This window comes from Amphiura filiformis, chromosome 15 (assembly GCF_039555335.1).
Source record: "Amphiura filiformis chromosome 15, Afil_fr2py, whole genome shotgun sequence".
Lineage (NCBI taxonomy): Eukaryota > Metazoa > Echinodermata > Ophiuroidea > Amphilepidida > Amphiuridae > Amphiura > Amphiura filiformis.
In genome coordinates this window covers 6,943,666-6,971,591 of record NC_092642.1, presented here as the reverse complement: position 1 = coordinate 6,971,591, position 27,926 = coordinate 6,943,666, and the positions used below count along the sequence as shown (strand labels likewise).

General features: G+C 37.3%; 1 protein-coding gene across 1 annotated transcript; it reads left to right on the top strand.

Annotated features, from left to right (window-relative positions):
* Positions 1 to 3,685: 3,685 nt before the first annotated feature.
* Positions 3,686 to 25,533, top strand: LOC140172088 (adhesion G-protein coupled receptor G6-like). Its single transcript, XM_072195435.1, has 13 exons — positions 3,686 to 3,743; positions 5,774 to 5,932; positions 6,740 to 6,828; positions 7,343 to 7,493; positions 7,769 to 7,890; positions 9,582 to 9,728; positions 10,299 to 10,677; positions 11,248 to 11,450; positions 11,840 to 12,010; positions 15,665 to 15,774; positions 16,665 to 16,930; positions 18,309 to 18,375; positions 21,529 to 25,533. The coding sequence occupies exons 1-13, from the start codon at positions 3,686 to 3,688 to the stop codon at positions 22,028 to 22,030; spliced, it is 2,424 nt and encodes an 807-aa protein (XP_072051536.1). The 3' UTR covers positions 22,031 to 25,533.
* The last annotated feature ends 2,393 nt before the right edge of the window (positions 25,534 to 27,926 follow it).

The window sequence follows — 27,926 nt, the reverse complement described above, 5'->3', positions numbered from 1 at the left end:
ATTCGTTTTTATGGCCACTATGAGTTTATTTGAGATAAAACCACTTGATTCGTGCTTGATAATTATTTTTCTTACATATAAGGCATGATGTTGTAATTGCCTGTAATTGCCGGAGTCTTCCTTTAAACACTTCGCAACCCTTAATATAATAGCAATAAGTAGGTCGCTAATTGATATCAATTTAGAATGAATATAAATTAATGTTTTATCCGATACTAAATTGCCACGCAATCATGATTTAAAGAAGTGAAATTTATTATACTTATGTGACCCATACACAATCAAGTTGATTGATCAATATTGGGGACTCTAGATGCAAGACTGGATACTAAATAATATTTCTCTTCAATATTATTGAAGAGATCTAATCTAGTTTGATTTTATTGACGGTTGGACAATAAAATCACTATTATATTCGTGTGTACAGTGCAAAATGATAGATTTTGTATCCACTTTTGTATCTAGGGTCTTTGATATTGATCAATCAAATTGATCGTGTATGGGCCGCATAACAATTATACACAATCACATAGGTATGAAAGTTCTTATACTTCGTTCTCTGGGTTGATAGGATGAACAATTTGAATTTTTCCCCAGAGCAGCCTTATAGTAGTACGATAGTAGTATTTGGTGAAAAAATAAATACAAAGGAATTTAAATTAGCAACGCGGGCGCGGCACCAGTTTTTACAAGGGCGTCCACACTATTAGCTACTGTGTTACCGCACTATTAGGTAGCTCGGCACATTATCGCCGCCCACTTTCGTGGTGATCACGACGCTTCATCGCTAACAGACACCTCACACCATTCGTCACCGCGAAGACTAGCGTATGACTACCACGAAGCAATCCTGTGTCAATAAACTTCCTTTGAAATCGGTGATATCACTAAGTATATCGCAAGTATAAAACAAGCTTAACATAAATTCAAGGAGATTTTCAAAACACTTTTTATCATGAAATGTTAGGAATAGCTTATTATTAACGTGAAGTTACATTTTAGAATTTACCGAACCAGTGCGCACAATTTTACCTTGGATCAAATCGTGCGTCGATCACTAAAATCCAAATCTTACGCGTATAAGAAGTTGTGGTTGTTACAAATCCCATAACATCTTTACATATTATTGGTCGAACTTTGTTACGCCTGAGATGATTGGCTGTTTGTGATTTCTTACTCTGTGATTCGTCAATTTGAAAATCCCGCATCATTCTTACACGTATAAGATGCAACCTTACACGTGTAAGATGCAATCTTACGCGTATAAGATGCAATCTTACACGTATAACCTTACACGTTTGTCTTACACGTTTTTTTGACCACTTGGCCATTCATAATAATGCACGGCACCCGCGGTTGAATACGTCGTATACTAAGTAATTGATGTGATGTGATGTGACGTGCGCCGAACAGAATAATGAGATGATTGAATTGTGCACAGAATGCCTAAATGAAGAATATTAATGAAACTACGATGACTTTATAATTATTATACATGTGATTCGTAAATGAAGAGAACCTTTTTTCAATTTCGCGAACAAGCGGTATCAAAAATTACATATTTTTTGTGTTTCGCGAATCTAGTTTCTTTATTTTGAAAATTAGTCAGGGAGTATTTTCTGAAAATACCCCCTAATTTCGCGAAATTATCGACGAGTATGAGTACCCGCGGGTTTTCGGAGTGCCGGAGCCTGTGTTTGATGTAGTACAAAAGTGTGGCCTAATAGTTAGGGTACTGGCCTTTGGTGCATGAAATCCCTGGTTTCCTGCTCATTCTGCTCATTTGCTGCTCATTTACTGCTCATTTGCTGCTCATCCTACTCACTCATGCTCATTTCGATGCTCATCTCGCTCTGCTAATTCTGCTAATTGTCCTGCTCGTTATGCTCATATTCCTGCTCATTGCTCTTTTAGCATTTTGAAGTGCTTTTCCATAGCTATATGTAACGGTGTAACATGTTTAAAAATACCAAAAGCGTAATGAGCAGCAAAATGAGCAGAAATATGAGCAACACTCCTCGTTAGACCTGGGTCAATATTCATATTGTGGGTCCTTTTCATATCTTGAAATGTCAAGAAGATATGACCCCCGAGTAGGTCAAATGAAACAGATTAAAAAGTACAGAATATAATAAAAAATAATTTCCCCACTGGTGGTGCTACTCCTCATAAGACTGGTAAATATTCCTATTTTGGGTCTCTATCTCGAAATGCCAAGAAGGTGTAACCCCCTGGTGACAGTGATATACCACAATATAGTACCGAAGCCACATGGTTCAGCTATGGTGCGGTATCCGCTCTAGTTTTAAATTAGTTAAGTCAAAAACCTCAATTTTGTGACCACTCTCTGGCTAGTAAGGTTTGACGATTGATTCGACTTCTATGGACCATTTAGAAATAAAATAGCCTCCATGTCCCTCGCGAAAATCCCGGCATTTTTCGCTAGAGGCCAAAATCCAAAATGGCCGCCGCCACCATTTTGAAAATCTAAATCTAGAAAAAAAGCTTTCATTGGATGTGCATAAAATAATATGAGTGTTGTTCCTTCGAGTCGGTTGTTCCTTCGAGTCATACGGCAGCATGCCAAGTGTTCGTAAATTACTTTGCCCTCTTGGTGGGGCTAAAACTTGGAAAAAAAAGTCGCCTCCAAATCAAATTCAATCAGTTTCAAAACTTTTGGACTACGTTCAGGGCCGGATTTACCATAGGGCCAGATGGGCCCGGGCTCAGGGCCCCCAAATTTAACCTGTGCAGTGTGCATCTTCCATTTTAGCCGAAAAACACCATGTTTTTGGCCAAAATAGGGTACAAAAATACCATTATAGGCCTATAGCAAAATTCAGCTTCAATTTGGCTAAAATAGTCTAAAATTGAATTTTTTTCGCGCGGTTCGCGCGCAAATATCCTTGTAAAATGCCTTCTTCACGATGCGTTTGGGGCCTCCAAATTTTGGCCTGGCCCAGGGCCCCCAAAAAGGTAAATCCGGCACTGACTACGTTAAAAAACGTCTTAACGTCACTAGAGAATTTGACTTGCATATATTGTGAAATGTACTGGTCGTGATGTTGGTATTAAAACAGGGGGCTGCTCTGTCACACCACTTTCGGCTACGCCACTGGCTTAGCAAGTCCTAGTCGCGTCACGGCTGAACAAAAATAGCTTAATTAACAACATGATCATGATCGCGCAAAACTTCTCAAATCATATTTTTGTGACACGTTGTTTATATCTAAATATTTTTAATCACATGCTGAATGTTCAAATCATTATTACAGTCAATGGTTGCAGAACCGGTGGGCCAATAAAAAACCATACACTTACAGACAGCGCTGGTTGGACAATGGTATCACCAAATATGCAGTTTATTTGTAGTGGTCAGGTTACAAGGTGGACATATCAAGGGAAGGTCTCGGGACCATGGCGAGCTATAGTATTCAGACCGACTGAGGGCTTTGTTACTGAATTCCAAATTGTCGGGATTAATGACATACCAGCAGGTGCAGTTAACACACCTGTCAATCATATAGTGTCTGAACATGAACGCATTACAGTCAAACCTGGTGATGTAATTGGATGGTCGTTTGGAGATGGTGTGATTGCACATAATAATAACAGAGGGTATTTCAGTGTCCGATGGGTTGGCGGGAATCTACATGCCAGCTTATAAGTCAATGAAACAGTTAATATGAATGAAGGTGTGCAAAAGCGGGAATACTCCATTGAAGCTACGGTTGGAGCTCCAGGTAACACAATAATACTTTTTTAGATATTGCATTAGGGCGGTGCAATAAAAGTGGCTTGCCAAAATTGCTCCCCCCTCAGTCTGCCTAAAAGCTCCAGCCCCCCCGGTCTGCTAAAAATCTTTATCCCCCCCTTTCCACATGCCACATTACAATTTTGGGATCCCAATAAGTATACCTTAATGTGGTACTACACCCCCTGATAAATTGTGTGACTAATTTCGCATTTTCCTCAAAAACTAACTACCCACTGGTAACAAAAGTTATGTATACTAATTACTTCACAAATTTTGCATATTTGAACGTGTTCCTAACTTTTTCCTACACCTTTTAGGGCGTAATATAGAAACGGTGCCCAAAATATCTGTGCCAACAATCGCTTGCCCGACCCTCTTTTCGACCTGCCAAAAATGCTTGCCCCCCCCCCCCCCATTCGACCTGCCAAAACATGCTCCCCCCTCACCACCCCAGGGGTACACATAATTATTGCACCACCCCTTAACCCTGGTCCTGGAATTCTCGGAATAGGTGTCCACTAGCACTGGTCACCATTAGATTCATACTTATTCTATACACCTCATACGTTTACATAAAAGTAAAAAAATGTCAAGTTTAATTCCACCTGACTATATGCAATAAGCGTAATTAGTGTAATAATTACCTGATACCTTTTCATTTCTTCAATGATTATTTCTTTTAACAGCGAGTACTTCGTCTATAACAGGGCTCCGCAAATAGCGGCGCGCGCGCCACATGTGGCGCGCCGTGGCTTCCCGAGTGGCGCGCGGCGCCGTTTAGATTTAAAAAAAATAAATAAACAATGCGATTCCCATGTTATCCTTGTAAAGACAGGCTAAAATAGTACAAAATGTTGCACCAAATGGCGTCATTTGCACCTCAAATTTAAAAAAATAGATAGCTTCAGAGGGGGGAAACCCCCCTCTGACTCCCCCGGCGAATTCGCAGCCATTGAGTGGCGCTTTGCATTTTTTTTTTTTCATGTGGCGCTTCAACAAATCTATTTGAGGAAGCCTGGTCTATAACATATGAACCTACATATGATGTAACGGAAATTGTTATAACTGAGGAATATGATCTGCAAACTACGGTACAAACAAATGCTATAGGTATGATTGCTTAATTCATTCATACATGAATAATTATTGTCATGATTGCGATTCTTTTACATATTTAAAAAATATAAGGGTTCAAATAAAGGGTTGAAAAAGTAACACTCCCTCTAAAATGACCAAAAATTGCACTTTTCAACATACTTTTATACATGTCATGCATGTAATGTAATAAAATGTTCTCGATATCAACGTGATCAATGTTTTGATTGATTTAATTGTTTGTTTGTTTGTTTGTTTGTTTTCATTAATTAGTTTTATGTGTCCGATAACTCAGTCACCCATGCCATCATCTTTCACAGTATAAAACAATGATTCATTGACATGAATTTGGACATGAACTGGGGTACGGTTTCTTTGAAATTTTTATTCAACAGGTGTTTCAAAAATGGTAAAATCATAGAACATGTAGAAGAAATAAGGTTTGTAGTGTGATGCTTATTTCCTTCGATGGAAAGAAGAGATGGAATTTACCTGTAAATGGTAGACTGAAACAGCTACAACGATCTAGAGCGACAGCTCTCTTGGATAAAGGTTATGGTGTGGCGAAAACACTTTTTTTCTCGAATCGACTTGGAACTCTTGGAGAAATTTACTGTGGTACATACTACTATTGTGCTGAAATATCAGTAAGATACTCCCCAGGCAGTAGATTTTCACAAAAAAATATATTGTATTACAATATTTGGCAGCTTTTAAAATGGGTGATTCGTCATTCAATATGAGCCCATCAGTAATGTATGAAAGCATTTGTTGGGTTCACATTCTCAGTCAGTGTTGGTATGATACGCGTGATGACGTGTACCAAGACCCATTACAAGTATTGTTGGTCAAATGTAAAGGGGAACTAACTTTTTTTGAAGTGTTCAGTATTCTCATATTTTCTGTCAACATCTCCCACAGTTGGTGGATGCCCTCCGCAATGGGTCTCATCAGGTGAATTTTGCTATTTCAAAAATACTGATGGTGCAATAACATTCTGGGAGGCACGTGCGGCTTGCCAACAAAGACAATCCAACTTGACCAGTGTGCGTGATGCAGAGGAGCAGCGTTTCCTTAACGGTAAGTTGTCAGTGATGGTTCCTAGGAATTAATTATCAGGTATACATGGCCGGTATGGCCAGCCGATCACTTGCTCTTGCCAGTCCATTTTTTGACCTCTTGGTCGACATCGCCGTAACTTGTAGCCACAAAGGTTTTGACGCAAGTGTGATAATAATGTTGAAAACAGCTCTATGAAGGATTCCGTGTGATCAATAGATAGAAAAATGGATGTTCATTCGCGTATAACATCATTATATTGATATAAACACACAGTGACATATGTTTCTGTGTTGCATTCGTATTACGATGAGATTAGATATCGACATTTTCCCATAATGCATTGCGATTTTGGCCTCTCTCCTGTAACCGCTGGAGGCGTATTGTATTGTAAATCGACCAAATTGACGTCCGCATTTGGTAAATTTGAGCAAGTAACAGTGTACAAGCAATGAATAGAGTCAACAGTCAGTCCATCTCAATCAGTTGAGAACTCGTTGAATGCTGAAAACAAATTGTCATTCGCGCTGTTCCTAAACACATGCGCAATCCAAATGCAACAGATTCTCTGAATAACTCTGATTAATGAAGATCTTGCGTCGTTCCTTACATCTTTAAAGCCTGAGATGCTAGCAGAAGAATGTAAATTCTACAGTCTACTAAGACATTTAAAAAAATCATTCGTATCGGCGGTGACGGTACAATGAATATCGCGATCAATTTTATTAAAATATATTTTACACCTTCATAAAATGTGAAACTTAATATCGATGATATCTAAGTTTCAGATGTGTACAACATGTGACATTTTGGCCCATTTGTTTACAGATTTGGTAAGATCCGACAACAAGTATATGTGGATAGGCCTCTATGATGGTGTCACAGAAGGATCGTGGAAATGGGATGATGGCACTCCGGTATGTATAAAGCTGAAATTACACTTTGACTTTGAGCAATAAAGTAGGTGTGGACCTAGTCTCATCGCTCAGTGTAAATTGCGCTTAATAGTGAACATGGTGAACTCGTAAACTAGACAACACCTTAATGTTGAAAATTGCTTTTGTATCTCAGGGCGATTTACACATAAAAATTGCACAAAAGCAATATATTAATAGCACACTGTATACACGAGACAGGGTATTCTCACACTAAAAAGACATTCCCTTCAGTTTTAAGCAGATGCATGGCTGGATGATGTTGGTTTTAAATAGGTCTTTATACCAATGGATATATTAAAATGAACAATTGATAGAAAAATGCATCAGTCTATAAAAAGCCTGAGGACTTGAAAATGTGTTTTTCTGAAGTATTTCAGAGAAAACGAGAAAATGTTATTATTGGGCGTGTTTCTTTTATGTTCTCTTTAAAGATATGTCTAGTCCTATTACAAAACACAACACATGACATAAGACTCGTGTTTTTCATAAACAGTACACAGGACTATATACAAATTGGGCACCCGGACAACCTGATAATTATGGAAATGAAGATTGCGGGCACGTTCATGGTAATGGCTTGTGGAACGATTTACCCTGTGAAACTCAAAGTGTATCAGGCTATATTTGCAAAATGAGGAGACTAGGTAAGACTTGTATCACTCTGTCCATTTTGTTCTCGAGCGGAGTCCTCATTTAACCATTCTTTAAAATGAACATTCCCGTCACTTCCGAACCCTCTACATCCGAGTGAAACATTTTTAAAAAGCATAGAATGAAAAGAAAAAAATTCGAAGAAGTCATTGTAATCATAGTAAAAATGAAGTTGCGTGGGTGTTATAGTTCGAAATTTTGTTTCATACCTCAGTCAAGTTAACACAAAATACTTTTATACACACTGTCGATGTCACGTTTATTGCAGCAACAAGTAGTAGCGCTTCAACTGAGATGGCTGAAATAACATATCAATATATCACAACCCATAACCCATCCGCAAAACCAGAAAGCATGGATCAACTAGATCACGATCTACAAAAACTACCAGTAAGTATATGACAACAAATAGAACACACTGTCACAATAAAGCCCTTTTCATCCCGATCATGGGCAAAAATACTGTAAAATACAAATTTTTGCACGTTACGCGCCCACACCGAGACCTTTCCTGTGTATTGATATACACCAGGCACAAAAAGAAACGCGTCAGTTATAGTCATCCTTGCTGTTCAACAACCTGGTAATTATGGATTGCTCTGAACATGCTCTGAAATAAACATTTTGTTAATTGGACTCTGCTTTCTCATTTGACACCCTGTTCGTGAAAATCGAGCAAGAACTTCCATACCCTCAAACCCCAAAATCAAAAGTTGCCATTTTAACGATCCAATTGTGCCTGTTACATTGTGTGCTTTATTGATTGGCCCATGGTGCTTGTGCACAATACAACGATGCGTTCCCATTGAAAATCGTTAAAATTGCAACTTTTGATTTTGGGTTTTGAGGGTTTGGGGCGCACATCTTGGTCAATTCTTATTCGATTTTCACGAACAGGGTGTCAAATGAAAAAAGAAAGTCTAATTAACAAAATGTATATTTCAGAATAATCCGAAATTACCAGGTTGTTGAAGAGCAAGGATGACTATAACTGACTTTTTGTGCCTGGTGTAGAATGGCGTGCACGCTGTTGGGTACAGTGCTTACGCTAGATGTGCATTGCGTAATGCGTGACTAGCGCACGCATATGTGAGTTCACCTGAGTGTGAGTTGGGACTTTATTGATGCTCGCAGTGACAAATTCCGAATACTCTCCGCCTTTTACATGCTATATAAGCCGAACAAACTTTAATATCAACATAGGCAATTCCACATAATAATACAGTCTATTTTCCAACAATCAAAGTCCCCGTGCATTGTATGCTGTGGATTCTCACATGAGAACCGATCGATCGTGCGTATCTATCAATCACGCCAGCGTTGCGTGCCTCCGCGCTTTCGCGAAAGACCGTGCAAATACGCGGTATGTGCGTAGCAGTTTCGTCTGTCATGGGACAGCTTCGAACGATCGGCCCCCTCATTATCGGGTGATGCTAAGACTTCGACTGTTTCATGGAGTTCGTCTTTATCTCTTTAGTCCATTGGTCAATTCATTTTACATACCCACCTGCTCCACTACACCATTTCCATGATTTCGTAATACCCTAAACCCTTGCAAAATAATATAATGTCCATGGACGAAAGAGACAACAGACAAACCTAAACAGTCTCAGCATCACCCGATAATGAGGGCCGATGTTTCAATGAAATACTTACAATCCGCGAATTTTTACGGTCATAAACGCAAATCACACACGTGATGGTTAGACACGGCACAATCGAACGATCGGCCCTCATGAATATGCGAGAATTCACAGCATACAATGCACGGCGACTTTGACTGTTGATAAATGATAAATATTCTGTAATAGTCTGTGAATATGATCTCGTCAAAGCGAACATTCTCACTGCGCATGTACTACTGCACAGTGTTTATGTGTTCGCTTCGACGATGACGTAATCAATGTTTCTTTGCCTAGTTTAGGGAATTATCGATATGGTCACTTGAGTGAGTGATGTTCAAAATATTTTCAATGAATTAATTCCTCTCAACATTTGTCAGGTGCTAGGTGTGCAATTAATTGCATACACTCGGTATCGATCATAATATTTGTACGATGATTTTCATCTTGTAATTCTAGAAAAATATAACAAGTGATAATGTCGCAGATGTTGCTGAAGAATTGGCTGACCTGGTTGCCAATGATGCTGAACTTGACGATCAAAATTTGGACAATATCATCGACGTTTTAACAAATATCGTTAATGTCAACGACCCGTCTGAGGAAGTAAGTCAATTATTAAATTAATTAAAAACATGATTCAGACATTTACCTGAATGAATGAATCAAATATGTTTATTTATTTGCAATAAAAACATATACCTAGTACATGTATAATCAGTGCATGCAGTGAGAATTATCGGGGGCCGAGCAGCAAAGCCATAGGGCGAACAATGAGGCCGTCTCGGGTTTAGGCCTCGCTATAGTGTTTAACCTCTGCCGAAACTCATTGTTCATAAACTAGGGAGAACGGGCTCGTGTTATGGTCAAGACAAATGAAATTTCCGCGCGATATAAAACTCGCATCTTTATTCAAATTTTCCCTTTGTAACCCAGACTCAGTATTCTACATTATTCAACACTCCTTTCATGTCTTTTCAGGTTTAGTTCCAAGCACATTGGTTTTTCTCTTGCATCTGAAATGTGACTTATATAATACTTATAAAACTGTGTACTGTCCTCATGGTATTTATGGTACCGTCATCTGGAGCTCTGCAAAAAGTATTGCTGGTAATGGCATGAATGTGAGACCGTTTGTTTGATGTGTAACTAAAAGTTTATTAATTGCTTATACAGGTTACGAAGTCAGTCGTGATGCTCGTGGATGACATCCTAAATTCTACTGTTGGAGATTCAAGTGCAGAAATTTCCGCTTCCGTTCCCGAAGCACCTAATCAGATTCAACGAGCTTTAGAAAGCCAGATTGCCGCTTTGCAAACACAACCTGGGAATACCACTATCGAACAAGCAAATGTGGCTGTCCGTGCCGTAAAGGTACCACTAGATTCTGTCAGACATGGAAGGCTGGTCTTTGAAACCGTTTCTTCATCAGACGATGGTAACACGCTGGGTACGAATAGCACCAACATTCGAACCGGAGAAGCACCAAATTTGGAGGAGGCAGAGGCTGCCATCTCGTTTCAGCTTCCCCTGGATATACTTGATAATTTTGAAGGTATGATCTCATTGTTTAATGCCACATAATATTGTCAGTAAGCTCATGCTATTTGATAAGGGCGCTTAATTATTTAATGATCCATGGGCGCCGCCATACAAAGGCCACCAAATGATCAGGTGATGTACCACAATAACGTATAAGACCTTTTAAGTCAAAGAATCAAAGAAAAATTACTATAAACTTATTTATTACACATTCGAAGATTCTGAATTTTTGATGATGTTTTCAAGAACTAAATCTGGAAAGTATTTACCGACGGGAAAAGAGTTATCAACTGAAACACTTACAAGAGCACTACAAAATGCAAAAAATGCGACAAAATTGGGTTATGATCGTATTCCAGCCTTTTCCAAGTTTGATGAAAATAATAGTAATATAATTAATGATTTATACCATGGGCTTACTACCATGATTAAGCTTAAAGTCATTATGAATGTCCGTCTGCGATTGGGCATTAGTCAAATAAGTTCCGTGATCAAATATCATGCATATAACAACTCAAAATAAAATTACTTATTTTGATAATTATAATAATATGTTAAACAATATTTTATTTTTAAATTTAAGGTAACCAGGCAATACCCATCAGTTTTGTCGTCTACCAGAACTCCAAGTTATTTCCATCAACAATATTGGCAGATATATCCAGGAATGATGACGAGCTCGAGCGTGTTGTTGCAAGTCGCATTATCTCAGCCACTGTAGAAGGATTCCCAATTAACAATTTCCCATCTACTCGTCCCGTAGAATTGTATTTTGCAATTGAACAGGTAAATTTTCTGCTCCTTCTCCCTTTTCTCTTCTTCTTACTCCTTCTGCTTCTTCTTGCAAGTTGCATTATCTCATTCTCAGCCACTGCAGAGGGGTTTCCAATTACCAATTTGCCATCTACTCATCCCGTAGAAACAAATGCTAATTTTCTTCTTTTCCTCCTTCTCCTCCTTCTTCTCATCCTCCTTCTCCTCCTTTTTCTTCTTCTTCATCTTCATCATCATTATAATCGTCTTCTTTTCTTTCTTCTTCTTCTCCTTAGTTTTCTTAGTTGAAATGCACTATCAAATCCGCAGATTACAGACCAGAACATATCCCCTAACCTCTATAACAATCATAAATTAACCTGAACCCTTTCATTTCATGTCTGCTTATGATAACCATTCAGGAAAGTGATGACAATACAGCAAAGTTAAATAACATCCAGTGCGTGTTCTGGGATAACGACGCAAGTAACGGGCTCGGTGATTGGTCAGATGAGGGTTGTGAACGCAACCATTCATCAGATGGGAGAGTAATTTGTCACTGTTATCATCTAACCAACTTTGCTGTTATTTTGGTAAGACTTCAATGAATTATTATTTGTAATGGCGTTTTTAATGGACGGATATAGGGGACCAGAGGATGATTTAAGGAAGCCCCATCATGCACTGCAAAAGTGTTATCACCGTAGTTTCAACTGCCACTTTACTTTTCAAATCCCATTGAATTCTGTGCAAAAGATGTTGTTTAAGAATTGTGTGTGTGTCATTATTACTTGGTCGGTTTCAGAACAAAAGTGATGTATGCATAAAGGATAATTCACACCTTCTGTAGATAACATAAAATGTGAAATCGACTAGCATTTTGAATGTTTTTTTATTGTAAATATATCGGTCCAAATTCAAATTTAACCATGCAGTGTCTATGCAGTGTGCGAGCAGTGGTGTTATGTTCACTCACACAGCTGTGCTAACCGCAAGTCAACACAGTGGCGTGTTGGGAAGTGCTTAAATCATCCTCTGATAGGGACAGAGTATCACAAGACAGCTTTGAATATGGGTGTTCCGATGTTTCCATATGGTGCTATCTACGTGCATGGATGCGTATCCCCCAATCGCATTCAAATGCAAAATAATAATTGGGATATAACACACTGTGTCAACTCCAGGTAAATAATTATTTTAGTACAGGCGTGAAACTAACCAAAAGAAATACGCTCTGCAGAGAGTCACGTGGAATTAAAATCACATCGCCAAGTGCCAGTCCCGGGGGGGCACTTCAATTTGAAATGGATATAGGTTTAGGGCTGGCGCTTTCGCACTAAGGGGCATTCGGTGAGAGCAACATGTAAAAAATATGGGGTCATTGGGTGAGAGCATGATTTTTGACATTCGGTGAGAGCAAAATGTAAAAAATATGGGATCATTGGGTGAGAACATGACCTTTTTTTTTAAATGGAATCTTTGGGTGAGAACCAAAACAAACCTCGAAAAACGAATTTCTAGTTCTAAATGGCTTCAAATTTCTTTATTTTTTCAAAATAAGTAACAAAATTAGTGATAATTGAAAGTTGCTGTTCAAATTGAACTTGTAAGGGTCTTTGGGTGACAGATCAAATGGAAAAATAGGGGGTCTTCGGGTGATAGAGCGCGGAGCGAGCATGTGTTCGTAAAAAATATGTGGTCTTTGGGTGACAGCGATGCTGAAAAAGGGGGTCTTAACAGCCCTACATACGCGTCACCTCCAAAGTTGGAGTGCCCCCCCCCCCGGGGGTGCCAGTTAACAAAATAAGCTGAATTTACGAGTGCTGGTCAATAAGTTCCCGCAACTATGGTGTATCTCCGCTCATGCATGACTAGAATGACTGCTACTTACGCTAAATACAAGTTTGCACTTTATTCTTTCAACACAAATGTGTATTAACGATGTTCAATACTTGATTACGTAATGAAACACAATAGCGTATGGACATTGCCTGATTTATGGTGAAATTATCGCGCCAAATTGAGGTATTGTTGCAATTCCAAATATATTTGGAATAAAAGTATGGAATCTGGTGCGGTTTTTGCGACTTTGTAGACCGATAACTTAGAAATGATGCTGTACTCATTTTAGACCTATACCAAATTTTATTAAAGAAAAGGGATCATGTTGAATATCTCCAATTTTGAGTATGCTTCATCACCCATTGTTCTTAATATAATAAGACATAGAAAGATTAATCGATGACAAAATTTAACAAATGGCACCTGGTTCGATTGGGTATCTACTGATTATTAAATAGGGAGGTCCCAGGGGTGAAATCACAAACATTTCTTTCTTAATGAACCCTTTGTTTTCAAAAGGTCATGTTTTTGTAATCAAAGTTTCACACCATAGAGAAGTTCTGGATTGAATAAGAAATTCGAAATTTCGAAAGGTATGTCTAATATTAGCATAAGACTCACACAGCTACTGTTCCGCAAACCTTGTATTAGGCTGAGGCTACCACTTCAAGTTGTAAATACATACCATACCATTCCGACTTTCTCTGCATACCTACTTTTTGCCACCCATCGGTATTTTTCACAAAAAAAGCACCCAAAAAGCAAAGTTGCCCTAATTGGGGTTTTTTGGAGCACTTCTGACCACGTACGCGCAATTGGACGCATTGGTCTCCACTAAAAAAACTCCCATCGATATACCAAAATCGCCTTAAAACCGTGGCACATTCCCGTATACCTTCAACAAGGAAGACCACCCCTCCTCCGGTGCCAATCGGGTCACCCACGTGAGATGTGATCAAGCAAAATCAGTCAGAACTTAATATTGATTTTGAAATATACAGGGTGTCCCAGAAAAAATTACCGGGCGAATGAATTTGGACGTAAGTCGAGAAATAGACATCAGAATCCAATCATCTAAAAATCAGCGTGTAGCCCATCTTATTCTGCATCTTATTTGTCAATTTTACTGGAATCAAATGACTGGTTGCAAAGAAATGAGCGATTACATAACGCATGCGTCAATTCACTTCATTCCAAGTTTGAAAGAAAGATCATTCAACACATGGTTAACTGTCAATGGGCGGGCTTCATAATTTGTTCTGTGAAATCTTTTTCGTTCTTTTTAAACATTCTATTTCTTGCAAAACATTTAATTAGGTTTCGCTCAAATTTGAAAACCTGCACGATATTGAAAATGAAAGCTTGCATGTAAGATGATGATCGGTACTTGTAAATATCTTTTTTCGTTAATGATGATATCAATGTTGCATAAAGAATAATTGCATAAAGTATTCCAGGTGGCTTAAACAAATTCTCACACACATAAATGTTTTTGGAATATTTCCAAAAAATTGTAATGCAAAGTTTAAATCTTCAATATTTATGTTGCATGGTATCAAAAACAACACGTAAAACTGTGAACACTTGATTATTGTCATTCTTGGCTCAAATGTTCTTTGGAAAGTTAAAATATCACATAGTTGCGCAACCCGAAAAATTTAAGTTGGAAAGCTTCCAATTGCAGAAATCAAAGTTTTCTCGGACAAACTGTTATTCATCTTCAGTAAAAGCATGAATAACATAACACCGTCGGATTATAAAATATATAATGTGAACTCAATTAATTGAGACACACAATCTTTAGGAAGCGATGAGCGAGTATGAAAAAGTGACTGCTGATCAAACTTGGAATGAACTGCATTAATGCGCGCATTATGTAATCGTTAATTTCTTCGCAACGAGTCAACCGAATCAAATAAAAAATGCACCTGTGATGCACAATAAAATTGGCCATGCGCTACATTTTAAATTGTTTGACTCTGATGTCTATTTCTCGACTTACATTCAATTTCATTCACTCGGTAATTTTTTCTGGGACACCCTGTAGAGTCAAACAAAGGAAATATTTCCTTTTGTTTGCCGTTGTTTTGGAAACTCTTTAATTGTTCATATCTTTGGAACTGGTTGTTCAATTTCAATGGGTTTTCTGCAAAATGCAGTGTTGTAAATGCTTATAACTATTCTATAAGAAACTGAAAAATTAATATTTCCGAGTTCCGACTGATTTTGCTTTATCGCATCACATATAACACCCCGGGTATAACACATAGCAATTATAATGCTCTAATCAGAATAAATCAGACCGCGGTACCAGTGCTGTATACATTGCTGTTGTGGAATAGGAATTAGAATGACAACAGGTGGTTGTTTGCTAAAATCGCGTACTTTCCGCTTTTTAATTGCAGGATAGATTTGGTGGAAGCGAGAGTTACATCTTGGATGTGGCCAGTAAAGTAGGATGTGCGATTTCAATCATCTGTCTTATGGTCACTCTTTTCACATACATTACAAACAGGTCAGAACTACGTAACTAATAAATCAGGTCTATTTGATACAGGGTGAGTCAAAGAAAGTGCAATAGAGAAAAGAATCCATTTTTATCAAAGAACCGAGTTGAACCTTTTAGGTTTGAAAACATTTTATATATGATATATTCATCAGCAACCTTGTGTGGAGAAATAAAGGAATTAGCATTTACCGTTTTGTTTTTATGACACATTTTATAGCGATACCCAATTTTAATGTTTGTCCAAGAGACATCTAAAATTTGAATGTCAGCGCACTCTGTGTAAGGTAGATTTGGAACAACTGCCATTTTCTTAACCTCATTGGCATTGAAATTAAGTGGAGCACCCAAAGTGTTATTGCCCTTGGTCTTTTTTAAGGAAAAGAAACATTATTTGTTGTTATTTTCATTTTACCTTTACTTTAAAGATTTTTATTCTCAATCAAAGCATACAAATTTGTAGGCGGGTTTTTTCAAATGTCAAAATAAAATGCGCGCAAATTGAAGTGGAGTGAATTACATAATATCCAGTAAGTTGGACATATTGGGTGAGGTATGAAGGACTTAAAGTAATGTTAGAAATTTTGTTTGAACAGAAAAAAAGAAAGAAATTAAAATAACGCAAAAATCAACCTTTTTTTAAGTTGATGTCAGTTTCAGAGCTAATGCTTTTACCGTGCATTGTGTGCTCTCATTCAAAATACATGGTACCTCGTGGACAAATAACGAAATTGGGTATCGCAGCAAAAGGACTTATAAAAATTAAACAGTAGTCGCGATTCACTTCATATTTTCACAGAAGGTGACTTGTGAGTGTGGCATTTATAAAAGTTTTCAATAATGGGAAAGTTTGACTTGTTTCTTGTAGTTCTATTTATCACTTTCTTGCATTTTTGCAGGGATTTGCGTACGAAACCACCTCTACAAATATTTATCGGTTTCTGTACGTCTTTGCTGTCAGTATACGTACTATTTCTGTTTGGTATTGAGCAAACAAAGCCACAAAATGGTTGTATCGCAGTGTCTGTGTTGTTGCATTACTTCACACTATCGACAATTTTATGGATGGCTGTGGAATCTTTCACCATGTATATCAACTTTGTTAGAGTTATGGACCGTATCCACATCTCGAAGCTCATGTTAAAGGCATCACTTGTAGCTTGGGGTGAGTCTAAACATTAAACAGCACAATTATCCTAACATAAATAAAATTGGGTCGAAGAGGGAAGGGGGGTTCTCGCGCATAATATTATGTAATCAACACAAGATATGCAAGGTGATTAAAAAAGAAGTAAACTCGTGTTTGAGGGGCTGTAGGAATCCGCTGTAAATAAATATATCATTGGCAAGAGCTGATTTCAACGTTTAGATAACAAAAAAAAAGGAATCGTTGTATTTGCTCTTAGCAAACATGGCAAACCTGAGTTACCCCCATTTGAATAAACACACTTATTTTAGTAGCTTTTAGTAACTGCACACGGCTGATTGATTTTCATCCGTTTCTAGTTCGCCGAATCAACGTGTGAACAGCATTTATTGGTGAAATTACAACGTTTGCTTTTAATTAATTTTCAACACTGAAACAATGCAAATAAACCTCTAAACATAAGAAAGACTACCGACAACATTAATTAAGGGGGTACTACACCCCTCGATAAATTTGTGTCTATTTTGCATTTTTCTCAAAAACTAATCACACACTGGTAACAAAAGTTATATATATTATTGGGGCAAGGAATCCAATTACTACACTGGAATTTCAGTGACCCAAGGCAAGCGATTCGTTATTTATGATCCGAAATAAGGTACCGCTAGGGTGTACCTCATTTCCTATCATATATACGGAACCGCTTGTCTTGAGTCACTGAAATTTCAGTGTAGTAATTGGATTCCTTGCCCCAATAATATACATAACTTTTGTTACCATTGTGTTATTATTTTTTGAGAAAAATGCAAAAATAGTCACAAATTTACCACAGGGGTGTAGTACCCCCTTAAATGAATAAAATTGCAAGTAAATGTTGAATATCTCGTGCCTCTTGGACTGTTGGACTGTTACTTGTTTTGGTACTGTAACAGTTCTCTTTATAAAAGAAATGACTCAATGCTGCAATGATGCAGTTCTCGTGCAAACATCGCTGCGAAATAACAATTATATTAAAATTGTGTGATATAAATTCAGACAAATAAATATATTTCCCGAAATTATGATAATCTGGAAAAGGTTAGTTCAGAGATTGGTAAAGTTCAGTACATATTCGTTCACGCACCACATTATGTTTAAAATGTGCCTTACCAAGCATCAGGTACTTCGGAAGTGGCACCATGTGCAGCTACAAAATTGAGTGGTTTTACGCAAATGAGTTGCTGTAAGCAATTGCAACAATTCTGCTTCTTTTTTCTTTCTTTTTTAACGTTTAAAATTTGCTCTTTCCAATGATATTTTCATTTGCAGTCGATTTAGTAACAGCCCCTCAAACATGAGGGAATTGCAGATTCATACGTAGTGATGATAAATCATTCTGTTTTCAATCCATGAACAGGAATACCTGCTGTGATCGTTGTGGTTATAGTCATAGCAGATATTGGTCAATACCGCAATACTGATCAGTAAGTAATTCTAACTCATTACATGTAATGTAACATCATATTTTAATCCAAAAAAAGGCATCTCAAAAAAAGTAACTAACCTCCCTGAAATAATGACCATTATTCAAAAACGGGGGATTGTATTGCAAATCTGTAAAATGCGTTGGAAGCAGAATTTATTTCTGCACATTTTGATACCTCATTTGTAGCAATTGACTAAATATGGACGTCACAGCGTACATTTTTAAAAATCAATGTAACCCAAGATTTGAAAGTTGCAGTAAATTGTATTGATTGTGTTTGTATTCAGTATAATGGAAAGAAATCTGTGTAATGATATCTGAGTGTTTTTGTATTGTATGTAAGTGCAACTTTTAAATCTGGACCTCTCTACATTAAATTGACCGGTGTTTCATTGTTTTCTGGGCTATCGAATAAGGTGTCAAAATGCGCAGAAATAAATTCGGCTTCCGACGCATTTTACAGATTTGTAATACAATAGCCACTTTTTATATTATGGCCATTATTTAAAGGGGGTTAGTTACTTTTTTTGAGATGTTTATATTAATTTAACATAATACTGCTGGGTAGTATCCTTTTAGACCATTTCTTAGCTGTGTTAAATAATTTTCTTTTGCACAAAACCAAAATATTTTACTCACTTGACGGTTTCGCCTATCATGGTCGATAGGCATCCTCAGAATGATGTTGGATGATCCTTACTTCCGGTAGGACGTATCCCGACTGTAGAGGGTGTATTTACAGCCAGGAGAGGATCATACACGTGACTAAGGTAGTGGGCCCATCGTCTCTATTCATGACATTGGGTCCTCGTCTCCTGATCCATATTGATTCTTTGACATATCTGGCATTTGCATCACACTCCTTGCTAAAGAATTTTGGCATTGTCCCAATTGATGATATGATTTTGTTGCACTGCGTCTGTTATAGCTGACTTGGATTGTTCACTCGCTGATTGTTTTCGGGTTTGCCGGGTGTAATTTGATTTGGTTTTTGACACCCTGTCTGTCTCTTTCTGGTGTTCTTTTAGACGAGTCTCAAATTTTCTTCCCGTTTCACCAATTATGAGTGGTTACAATTTGCGCATGGTATTTCATAAACGCAGTCAGTTGTGCTAAGAGGGTCTATTTTGTCTTTGGGATGAACCAGCATTTTTCGCAGCGTGGTGTTAGGTTTCATAGCAGTGGCAATTCCGTGTTTACGGAAGATCCTATTGGATTTGTCTGCGAGTCCCTCTACGTACGGGATCACGACAAATCCCTTGGTCCGATCGCTACTATCTTTCTTGGTGTTGGGCTTGCTCTGTTTGTTAACCATTTTTTCTTTCACTTTCTTGAAGGACCAATTAGGATAACCACAACGCCCGAGCGCCTGCTTGATCTTCTCTTCTTCTTGTTTTCTGTCCTCGTCTTCCGTTACAACACTGTTCATTCTGTCTAACAGAGTGCGAATTACACCTAGTTTGTGGTGTATGGGATGGTGCGAGTCGAAATTTAGGTATTGGTCAGTGTGGGTGACCTTTCTATAGACTAACAGCTTGACCGAGCCATCTGCTTTTTGACTATTAGAGTGTCCAAAATGGAATGGTGCCCTCGTGCTCTTTTCATACGTGAATTTTATGCTACCTGTTGGATCGCTCTGGTTTAGGTGACTGGTAAGGTTGTCGACCTGGGATACGTCCTACCGGAAGTAAGGATCATCCAACATCATTCTGAGGATGCCTATCGACCATGATAGGCGAAACCGTCAAGTGAGTAAAATATTTTGGTTTTGTGCAAAAGAAAATTATTTTACTGTATATCTACAAACCTGATGAATCTATTTAGTCATTTCTCAGCTCACCAAGAAAGGTTGATGAAGTTCTGTATGCGCACCTGAAAGCCACATTGTAACATTTGCTGATGATGAAGTACTCAATATTTTTCCAAATTCTGTTTTACACGATTGTACGGTACTTTATTAAAGTAATATACGCTGCAAAGAAAAACACAAATATTTTGGTGTTTTAGTTTTGAATAAAGCGCTGGAACATTCGGAATATTATTCGAACGAGTAACACACTGGCGTGCGGGACGCTTAATTTCTTTCTTCAACCATAATGGGCCGCAATATATCACTGACCGATGATAAATAAATACAAATTCCATTAAATCCTATGGAGTCCTACATATCTTTTGACTCTTTGCTGTGTAACATGCTAACTAGACATCGCATAGTGCAAACTATTCTTTTTCTGAAACCTCTAAGCTAGGGGAATAATTCGCTTCGACTTCTACCAAATTGGAGAACTATGACTTTTGACCCATACACAATAGCAAATCGCCCTATGACCTTTTGTGCCCTATAACTTCTTAACGATAGTTCGTTCACGCACAAACATTACATTTCTGAGATCCGTGGGGCCATACGCATAATTTGACATGTTTGAAAGTGTTATTGGAGTTAAATTAATTTTTGCCCCCTCTACGCTCATTTAGAGGTCTTTTTGAGGGTCCCGGTCTCAAAATATTACTTGACAAACAACAGATTCGAGTTCAGCATACCCAACAAAAATGAGCTGGTTGCCAACTTTTACGCAAACTTACCGATAGGAACGCGATTTTTCCAAAATAGAAGCAGTCTAATAATACCTTGGTAAGAGGAAATAATAATGGAAATAAACCCGAGTCTAGGCTCATAATATTGTATATACTATCGTATTGTGGCCCATTATCATGATTGTGGTTGCAGAAAGAAATTACGCGTCATACACAAGTCAAAGGATCGCCCGCTGGTAGTAAATTCCAATTTTCAGTTGTACGGCTCAAAATTAAAAGAAGACATATCTGACAGTAGAATCTAACATTTTATGGAATAGAAATACTAATCATTTTTTTATGGAAATGTTACAATATGGCTTTAATGATCGAGAAGTGGCTGCTATTCCTGCTATTAAATGGCTTTCCAGCGCTGATCTTAGAGTTAGTTGCCTCTTTGTTTTTGTTTTTTAAATAAAACGAGCGCTCTGTAAACACTCTGTGAAACATTATATATTTTCTGCGAAGAAAATGTGTTATTTTTTAAGTATAAGCAACAGAATGTGCGTCTGTCACTGTGGTTTTTTTTAAATATTGTGTTTAATCATGTTAATCATGCCTTCCTTTTCTCTTTCAGTTGCTTCATTAATATTGACTACGCATTCTACTTCACCCAAGTACTACTTTTGGGACTAACCGTATCTTTAAACACATACATTTTTGTTCGCGTAATGTACGTTCTTACATTCGGGAGGTTCAACCCGAGAACAACACGCAAAGAGATGACGGAGCGCAAACGTAAAGAGATAAAGAAGCGAGTTCAGAATGCTTTGGCTATATCGTCTGTTCTCGGCTTGACGTGGGTATTTGGACTCCTGTCTCTCACTCACAAAGATGCAGCTCTTACTTTCCAAATACTGTTCTGTATTTGTAACTCTTTGCAAGGACTCTTCGTATTTGTCATGTTCTGCGTTTTGAACCAAGAAGTTCGAAAGATATGGAGCAACTATTATTGTTGCAAAGGTACAAGGGACATTTCACAAATGTTGGGCTTAAGTTTCAGTGACGCGACTACTGGCAAAACAGGGACTAGTTTAGTGGAGGATACTAAAGCTGACATGGCATCGTCTCAAATGTAAATAATCACCTTGAACTACTAAGTATTATTAGCAGTTATTCTCAGAAATAATGACGTATTTTATTTTTGATCAAATATTTATCAAATTTGTGTCAAGTTACTTAAATTAGATCGAAGCATTTTCATTTTTTACCCCTGTGTGCCATTTCGTGACCTGTAGCGAAAAACTACAATTGGCATGTTAGTACTGTTAGACTGTATTTATTTATTTTCTTTTGTGTGTAAAATGTTACACCTTCCAATTTTTTAAATAGTAAATAACCGTATTGTCCTGACAGATTGTGTTTAAATACTATTTCGTATACAGTGCATAGTTACGGCAACAACCGGTAGAATGTTGGCAACCCGCGTACCCGGTTGCCAGGTATTTTACCGTAAAACATACGTGCTTTCTATCGTATTTTATACAGGATTGTGTGCATTCTACCGTACTTTTACGGCAATATATATATATGCTAATTATACGGTGAAATACTTGTAAAATCGTCGTTTCAGACTATGCTGGCAACTTATTTGCCAGGTTTTCTACCGTAAAATTTACTGTTAAATTTTTACAGTGTAACACCTCATGGTATATACAAGATTTGTTGACATGGGTGTTGAAATCAACCGTTTTCAAAATCCCTTGCTCCTAGCCTATGCATATGCATGCTGACGATTCAACTTTAGTGTGCAAACTAGAGCCGAACAAGAACTTCAAAATACCTTGAAATCTTGCCTCTGTAAAGTAACAAATTGGTTTAAAGCTAACAATGTTACTTTGACAAAACAAAATAAATGACATATGTTTGATGTTGTAATGCGAATCTCGCCTATAATGATAATGTAATTGAAGAGTTGGTGAATTCATATTACCATGTTATCTGCTGATATAAGAACTCCTGTAAGCTATGTCAGTGCAGACATATACCGTAGTGTACTAGTATTTGGAATTCACAAATTCGCAAAGAAATAAATCAAGATGTGTTTGGATCAATTGAAAAGCTCAAGTCATAATTTTGCCCTAATTTAATATGTAATCAAAGTCATATTCAAAGTTGCAAATTAATGTTGCCAGCTGGTCTATATTATATTTCAATTTCAATTGTCTTTATAATTATGTATAATTTTTTCCAAGATATATATTAGCAGACCTGTAATACACATTTATGGGCTTGTACTTGAAGGATTAGGATTGCATGGAAAGTAGTGCATGCTACTAGTAGTCACTGATACCCTTAACAAAATAGATTAAATTAAATAGATTCAAATATGCTTTTTGCCTTTTTGATCATTTTAATGCACAATCACACGTATGTTGGCATAGACAAACGAAATATGAATCAAAACTAATACATAGTAAAAAGTATAGAATAATAATTATTACAACAAACTTCTTATACTACAAGAGATTACTGATGATTTGATAATAAATGAATCGTATAGATGACTTAAACTGTTTGATTGATGTTAAATTACGAATAGAAATATCAATGTCGTTCCATAATATGGGACTCGTCTTCTGATTGTATTTTGTGCAAGATCTGTAACAAAAATTGTTTGGCGATACAAATCAGAAGACACGATCCCAGAATCATGGACGGCATTAACTAAGACAAAATAACCGGCATCATCATAGATAACAGCAATATTTCGAGAGTTTCACAGACAAAATTTCTTGGAGTTATCTTAGATGAGTGCTGAACTTGGAAGCCACATACAACTTCTGTCGCTAATCTTGTGTAATCTGGAATCCTCTATCGACTCAAACCTACTTTAAATGTCATCATTTTGTTCTTCTTCTATACAACTTTAGTTTTGCCTCACATTCAACATTGTAATTTAATTTGGGCTGACACAATTGGGATTCGGAATTCCATCTACATCAAACAAAAGAGATTATTACTAGTATGCATTTATTTACTCCCATTTCCTTGCGCATACACCACCCTTGTTTACCTAACTTAAATAAAACTCTTACCATTCATGATATTCATATACGTTTCAAAAAGCCGTCTCTAAGTATCATAATAAATTCCTTCCACAAAATGTTTCTGATTATTTTCTCATAGTTAATGTTATCCAAATTTATGGGATCGTGTCTTCTGATTTGTATCGCCCAACCATTTTCGTTACAGATCTTGCACAAAATACAATCAGAAGACAGGGTCCCATATTGATATTTCTATTCGTAATTTAACATCAATCAAACAGTTTAAGGGAACAGCCTATAGAAAAAAGATCAAAAGAACATATTCTTGTTTATGTCATAATATTGTAGTCTTCCAACCCTTTCATAACCTCAGCTGTGCAACTTACGAAAATTCCCGCTAGAAAGTGGTTCTTTTAATTTTAGAAAATACATTAAAAATCGCTCTGGACTTTTCGTACTGATCGTACTATAATAATCACCAGACTATAATGTTCTGATCACACTATAGACTGGGTTGACATGTGACGTCAATTGCCAGGCAATTTGTCTCTATTGTTCCTTGCCCGGTAACCGTGCTTTAAAAAAAACCGCCAGATCACAATAAGGCCATTGACCTGTGTAGTGGTCATACGTTGTTCGCTCATCCATAACAGTATGTCCGTCCCTAATAGCGAATCATTGATAATGCGTTGCATCAGGTCAGGGACTTTATTCAATAAATCTAATCCTTTCTTTGAGGTCAATAGATAAAAGAGAGGCCTTGAAAAACAGGTGTTTGGTTCTAGATAACATTTTATCATCAAAGCTAGTGATATAGGATATTTCTTGGAGGCGGCACTTATTAATTCATAACGCTCACATTTTCATTAATGCTGTTGTACGATTTATCTTGCTGAATGCTGAGAGCAAGGGCTGGTAATTTATCATCTCCTGGTTATTACGCGTTTATGGGCCGGTTAGTTCGCGGTCACATAACTCACATTTTACCATGTTGGTGTGCTTGCTGTTATCATACTGTACTTATCTTATAATATTGCATTTGTATGCTTTGGTTAAATTTGAAATTGTATCATAATCCGGGATCTCCGGTTTCCTCCTGCTTTCAAAATCGACGATAAGTTATCAAAAACTTTCTTCACCCAATGGACTTTGGGGAACTGCTGAGATATTTAGTGGATGTTACAATCTAAATGGGGATATATTTGCGCCGGGTTCGGCTACAACCGGCCTGGTTGATGATATCAGATTCTGATAATTCACCAGTGGCAGCGAAATTACAGCGCTTTGAATCCTCTGATGTGCTATATAAATCTAACATGGATTTAATTTTATTTATTTATTTTATAAATATTTCTTGTAAACACAATCTAATGTGGTTCTCACTACATGTAGAAGGCCGGGTCCGCAAATGTTCAGTGCATGAAGCTAGTAAAGATATAGCTTCATGTTCAGAGTAATCAAATAAAATACTTAAGCTGGATATCATACAATCGTGATGCATTCCTTCTTGTTATGGACGACAAGTATTAACTTTAATATTATTATGACAATATCCATTCCCTTCTCAATTGATTATGCTTTCTTTTCGAAAAATAAACCTAGAGGCCATGATGTAAACCCATATTCGGTATGCGGAAAACTTCCCCGGTTCGGACGGCGCTTGCACTCGCATTGAACAGGCAAAGTTCGCTAAACTGACGCCTGCTTCATTTGCCAACCTTTATCGAGGGGCGAGTTTTAGGTTTCATAGTCATAGGCCTACCATTTTTCACCCTGATGTGGCAGTGACGTCAACGCGTTGAAGCAGCTGTTTCGCTCGCGCATCTATGTGGCGTCTTTAAGCGCGTACGTGTGTACACCAGCGCTTTGACCGAACGCTAGTGATTATTTGGCTGTGCCCAATTAAATGCTCACTGTACAGACATCACTACCACATCAGGGTGAAAAATGGTATAGCATATCGCAAAGCAGCCAAATTTGTCATAAGTTTATGCCTGATAACTCGTCAAAGATAAAAAAAAACCAAAGATATACAATAAAAAAAGCACCGGGGATAGTTTACTCCCCCTTCACATGGCAAAAGATGCAACTGACTCGTATAATGGGGGGGGGGGGAGTTAAGTCATTTCGGTCTTTGTATGGTCTGTATTTGAGCTGTATTGCCAACTTGAGAAGTGGGGCACATTGCAATTTTGAAATTTGCACCAAAATGGTTGGGAATTGGGCGAAGATCAGGTTTTTTTACGATTTTTATTTGAAAATTGACCTTTTTTTCAACCATTATTGGTGCAAGTTTCTCAAAGTTGGTCAAAATTTAACCAAAAAAATTTAAAAAAGTGTCCTACATATTTTTATCTAGTTTTTTTTTCGTCGTCCGAAAAAATTTGGGCCAAAAAATCGTTTTGGGGATTTTAGCCAAATTTGACCTCACATTCATCAAGTCTATGCAATTATAAATGTGTATACTTTTATATACTTTAGACCAATAATTTCGCACAGTTATGGGGCTCAAAAATTTCCATAATTCCAGGATTAGGATACCACCCTTAAAGTCCCATTCAGTGATCCCAGCGAAAGCACAAAAAAATCAAAATTGTGCATATAAATCACTTGAAAGTGAAGGATAAGTCGTTAAAATTGTCATTAGGTATTTCTGAAATGAAAAATTTGGGCAAAAAAACAAGGAAACAGCATTATTGACAAACTTGAAGCCCATTTGAAATACATGTAGCTAATTTTTATACTGTCAGTATATAAATTGCAGATTCATGCAAAATGTCTTATTTGTCATTCATACACGGCTTTCGATCGAACCACTAGCAGTCTAGCTATGTTAGCACATCTATGATAATGACAAAGGTATCAAAATCTGAATTTTGATGATTTTTACGATCGTCGGGATCAGCAAATCACTGAATGGGCCTTTAAAGAAGGATAGAAAATCTTCACGTTTCCCCGCCATGTGAACTCATTTTAATCATGTTTTTCGCAGCACGCAAAATGTAGGTACTGAAAACGTAAAAATGGTAAAAATATTGACTTATATTAAACAAAATTCGTTTCACAAAACCTACAAACAAATTATTAAAAATAAATAGAACTTTATTACGATTAAAAAATAATTGCCTCGCCGAGGAATAAAATAAATAATTGCCACGGCGAGGTGCTAACAAGAAGACTCGGAGTCTTTCAAAAAGACACAGCTCACGGATCAGGTGTATAGTAATTTGTTCCAACTTTCCATTTTCATATATAACCTACTCAGTCTGCACTGATCTTACAATAAACTGACTCTGGCTTATATAACTCTCCAGCAAGATAATAACCTGGCCCAATAATTATTAGGGTTCCAATTAAGATAAGCAAACATTACTGGGTAGATAAATGGAACTAAAATGTCGTCTGTTGGAATTAATTGAGTAAATCGCCTGTATCAAAATATCAAGTGTATTTTTCATATATACTCAGCCTTATCACAAAATAAACAATAGCATTGACCTTACCCAATCAGTAAAGCCTATTATAATCATGTGATGTGATGGCTCAATCCAATAGTAAACATGCTTAGAAAAAAAGGCAAAAAAATAGTCCTGGCTGTTATTGTCTCAATACAGGATAAGATGTGCTAAAAAGTCCTTAAAACAGAATTAAATTAAAGGGATACAAACCTGGTTATGAGACATTAGGAATTTATTTCCTAGCCTCTTAACCACAGGGTTGATGGGCTACAATAGCTATTCAAGAAACAGTGTATGTATTAAAGGGATAAACTGTGCATATGAGATATGGGTTCAAGTGGGGGAAATGTTCACTCCGTGAACAAACAAATTGGCACGACCCCAACAGCTCCCAACTACCCAGCCCACCCCCTTATCAAATGTGCGTCCATAACCACTCTAGTTGAAACACTTTCCTTTCTAAAAGCACCGTGACCCCGTGGACCTCAAAAACAATATAATGTAAACAAGGTAAGTTCACGGGTAAT

Excerpts from the sequence above, each read along its gene's own strand:
- LOC140172088 (XM_072195435.1), top strand. The coding sequence starts at position 3,686 with ATGAATGAAGGTGTGCAAAAGCGGGAATACTCCATTGAAGCTACGGTT. Across the intron at positions 7,494-7,768 it reads TTGCAAAATGAGGAGACTAG|CAACAAGTAGTAGCGCTTCA; the intron begins GTAAGACTTGTA and ends CGTTTATTGCAG. Across the intron at positions 7,891-9,581 it reads ACGATCTACAAAAACTACCA|AAAAATATAACAAGTGATAA; the intron begins GTAAGTATATGA and ends TTGTAATTCTAG.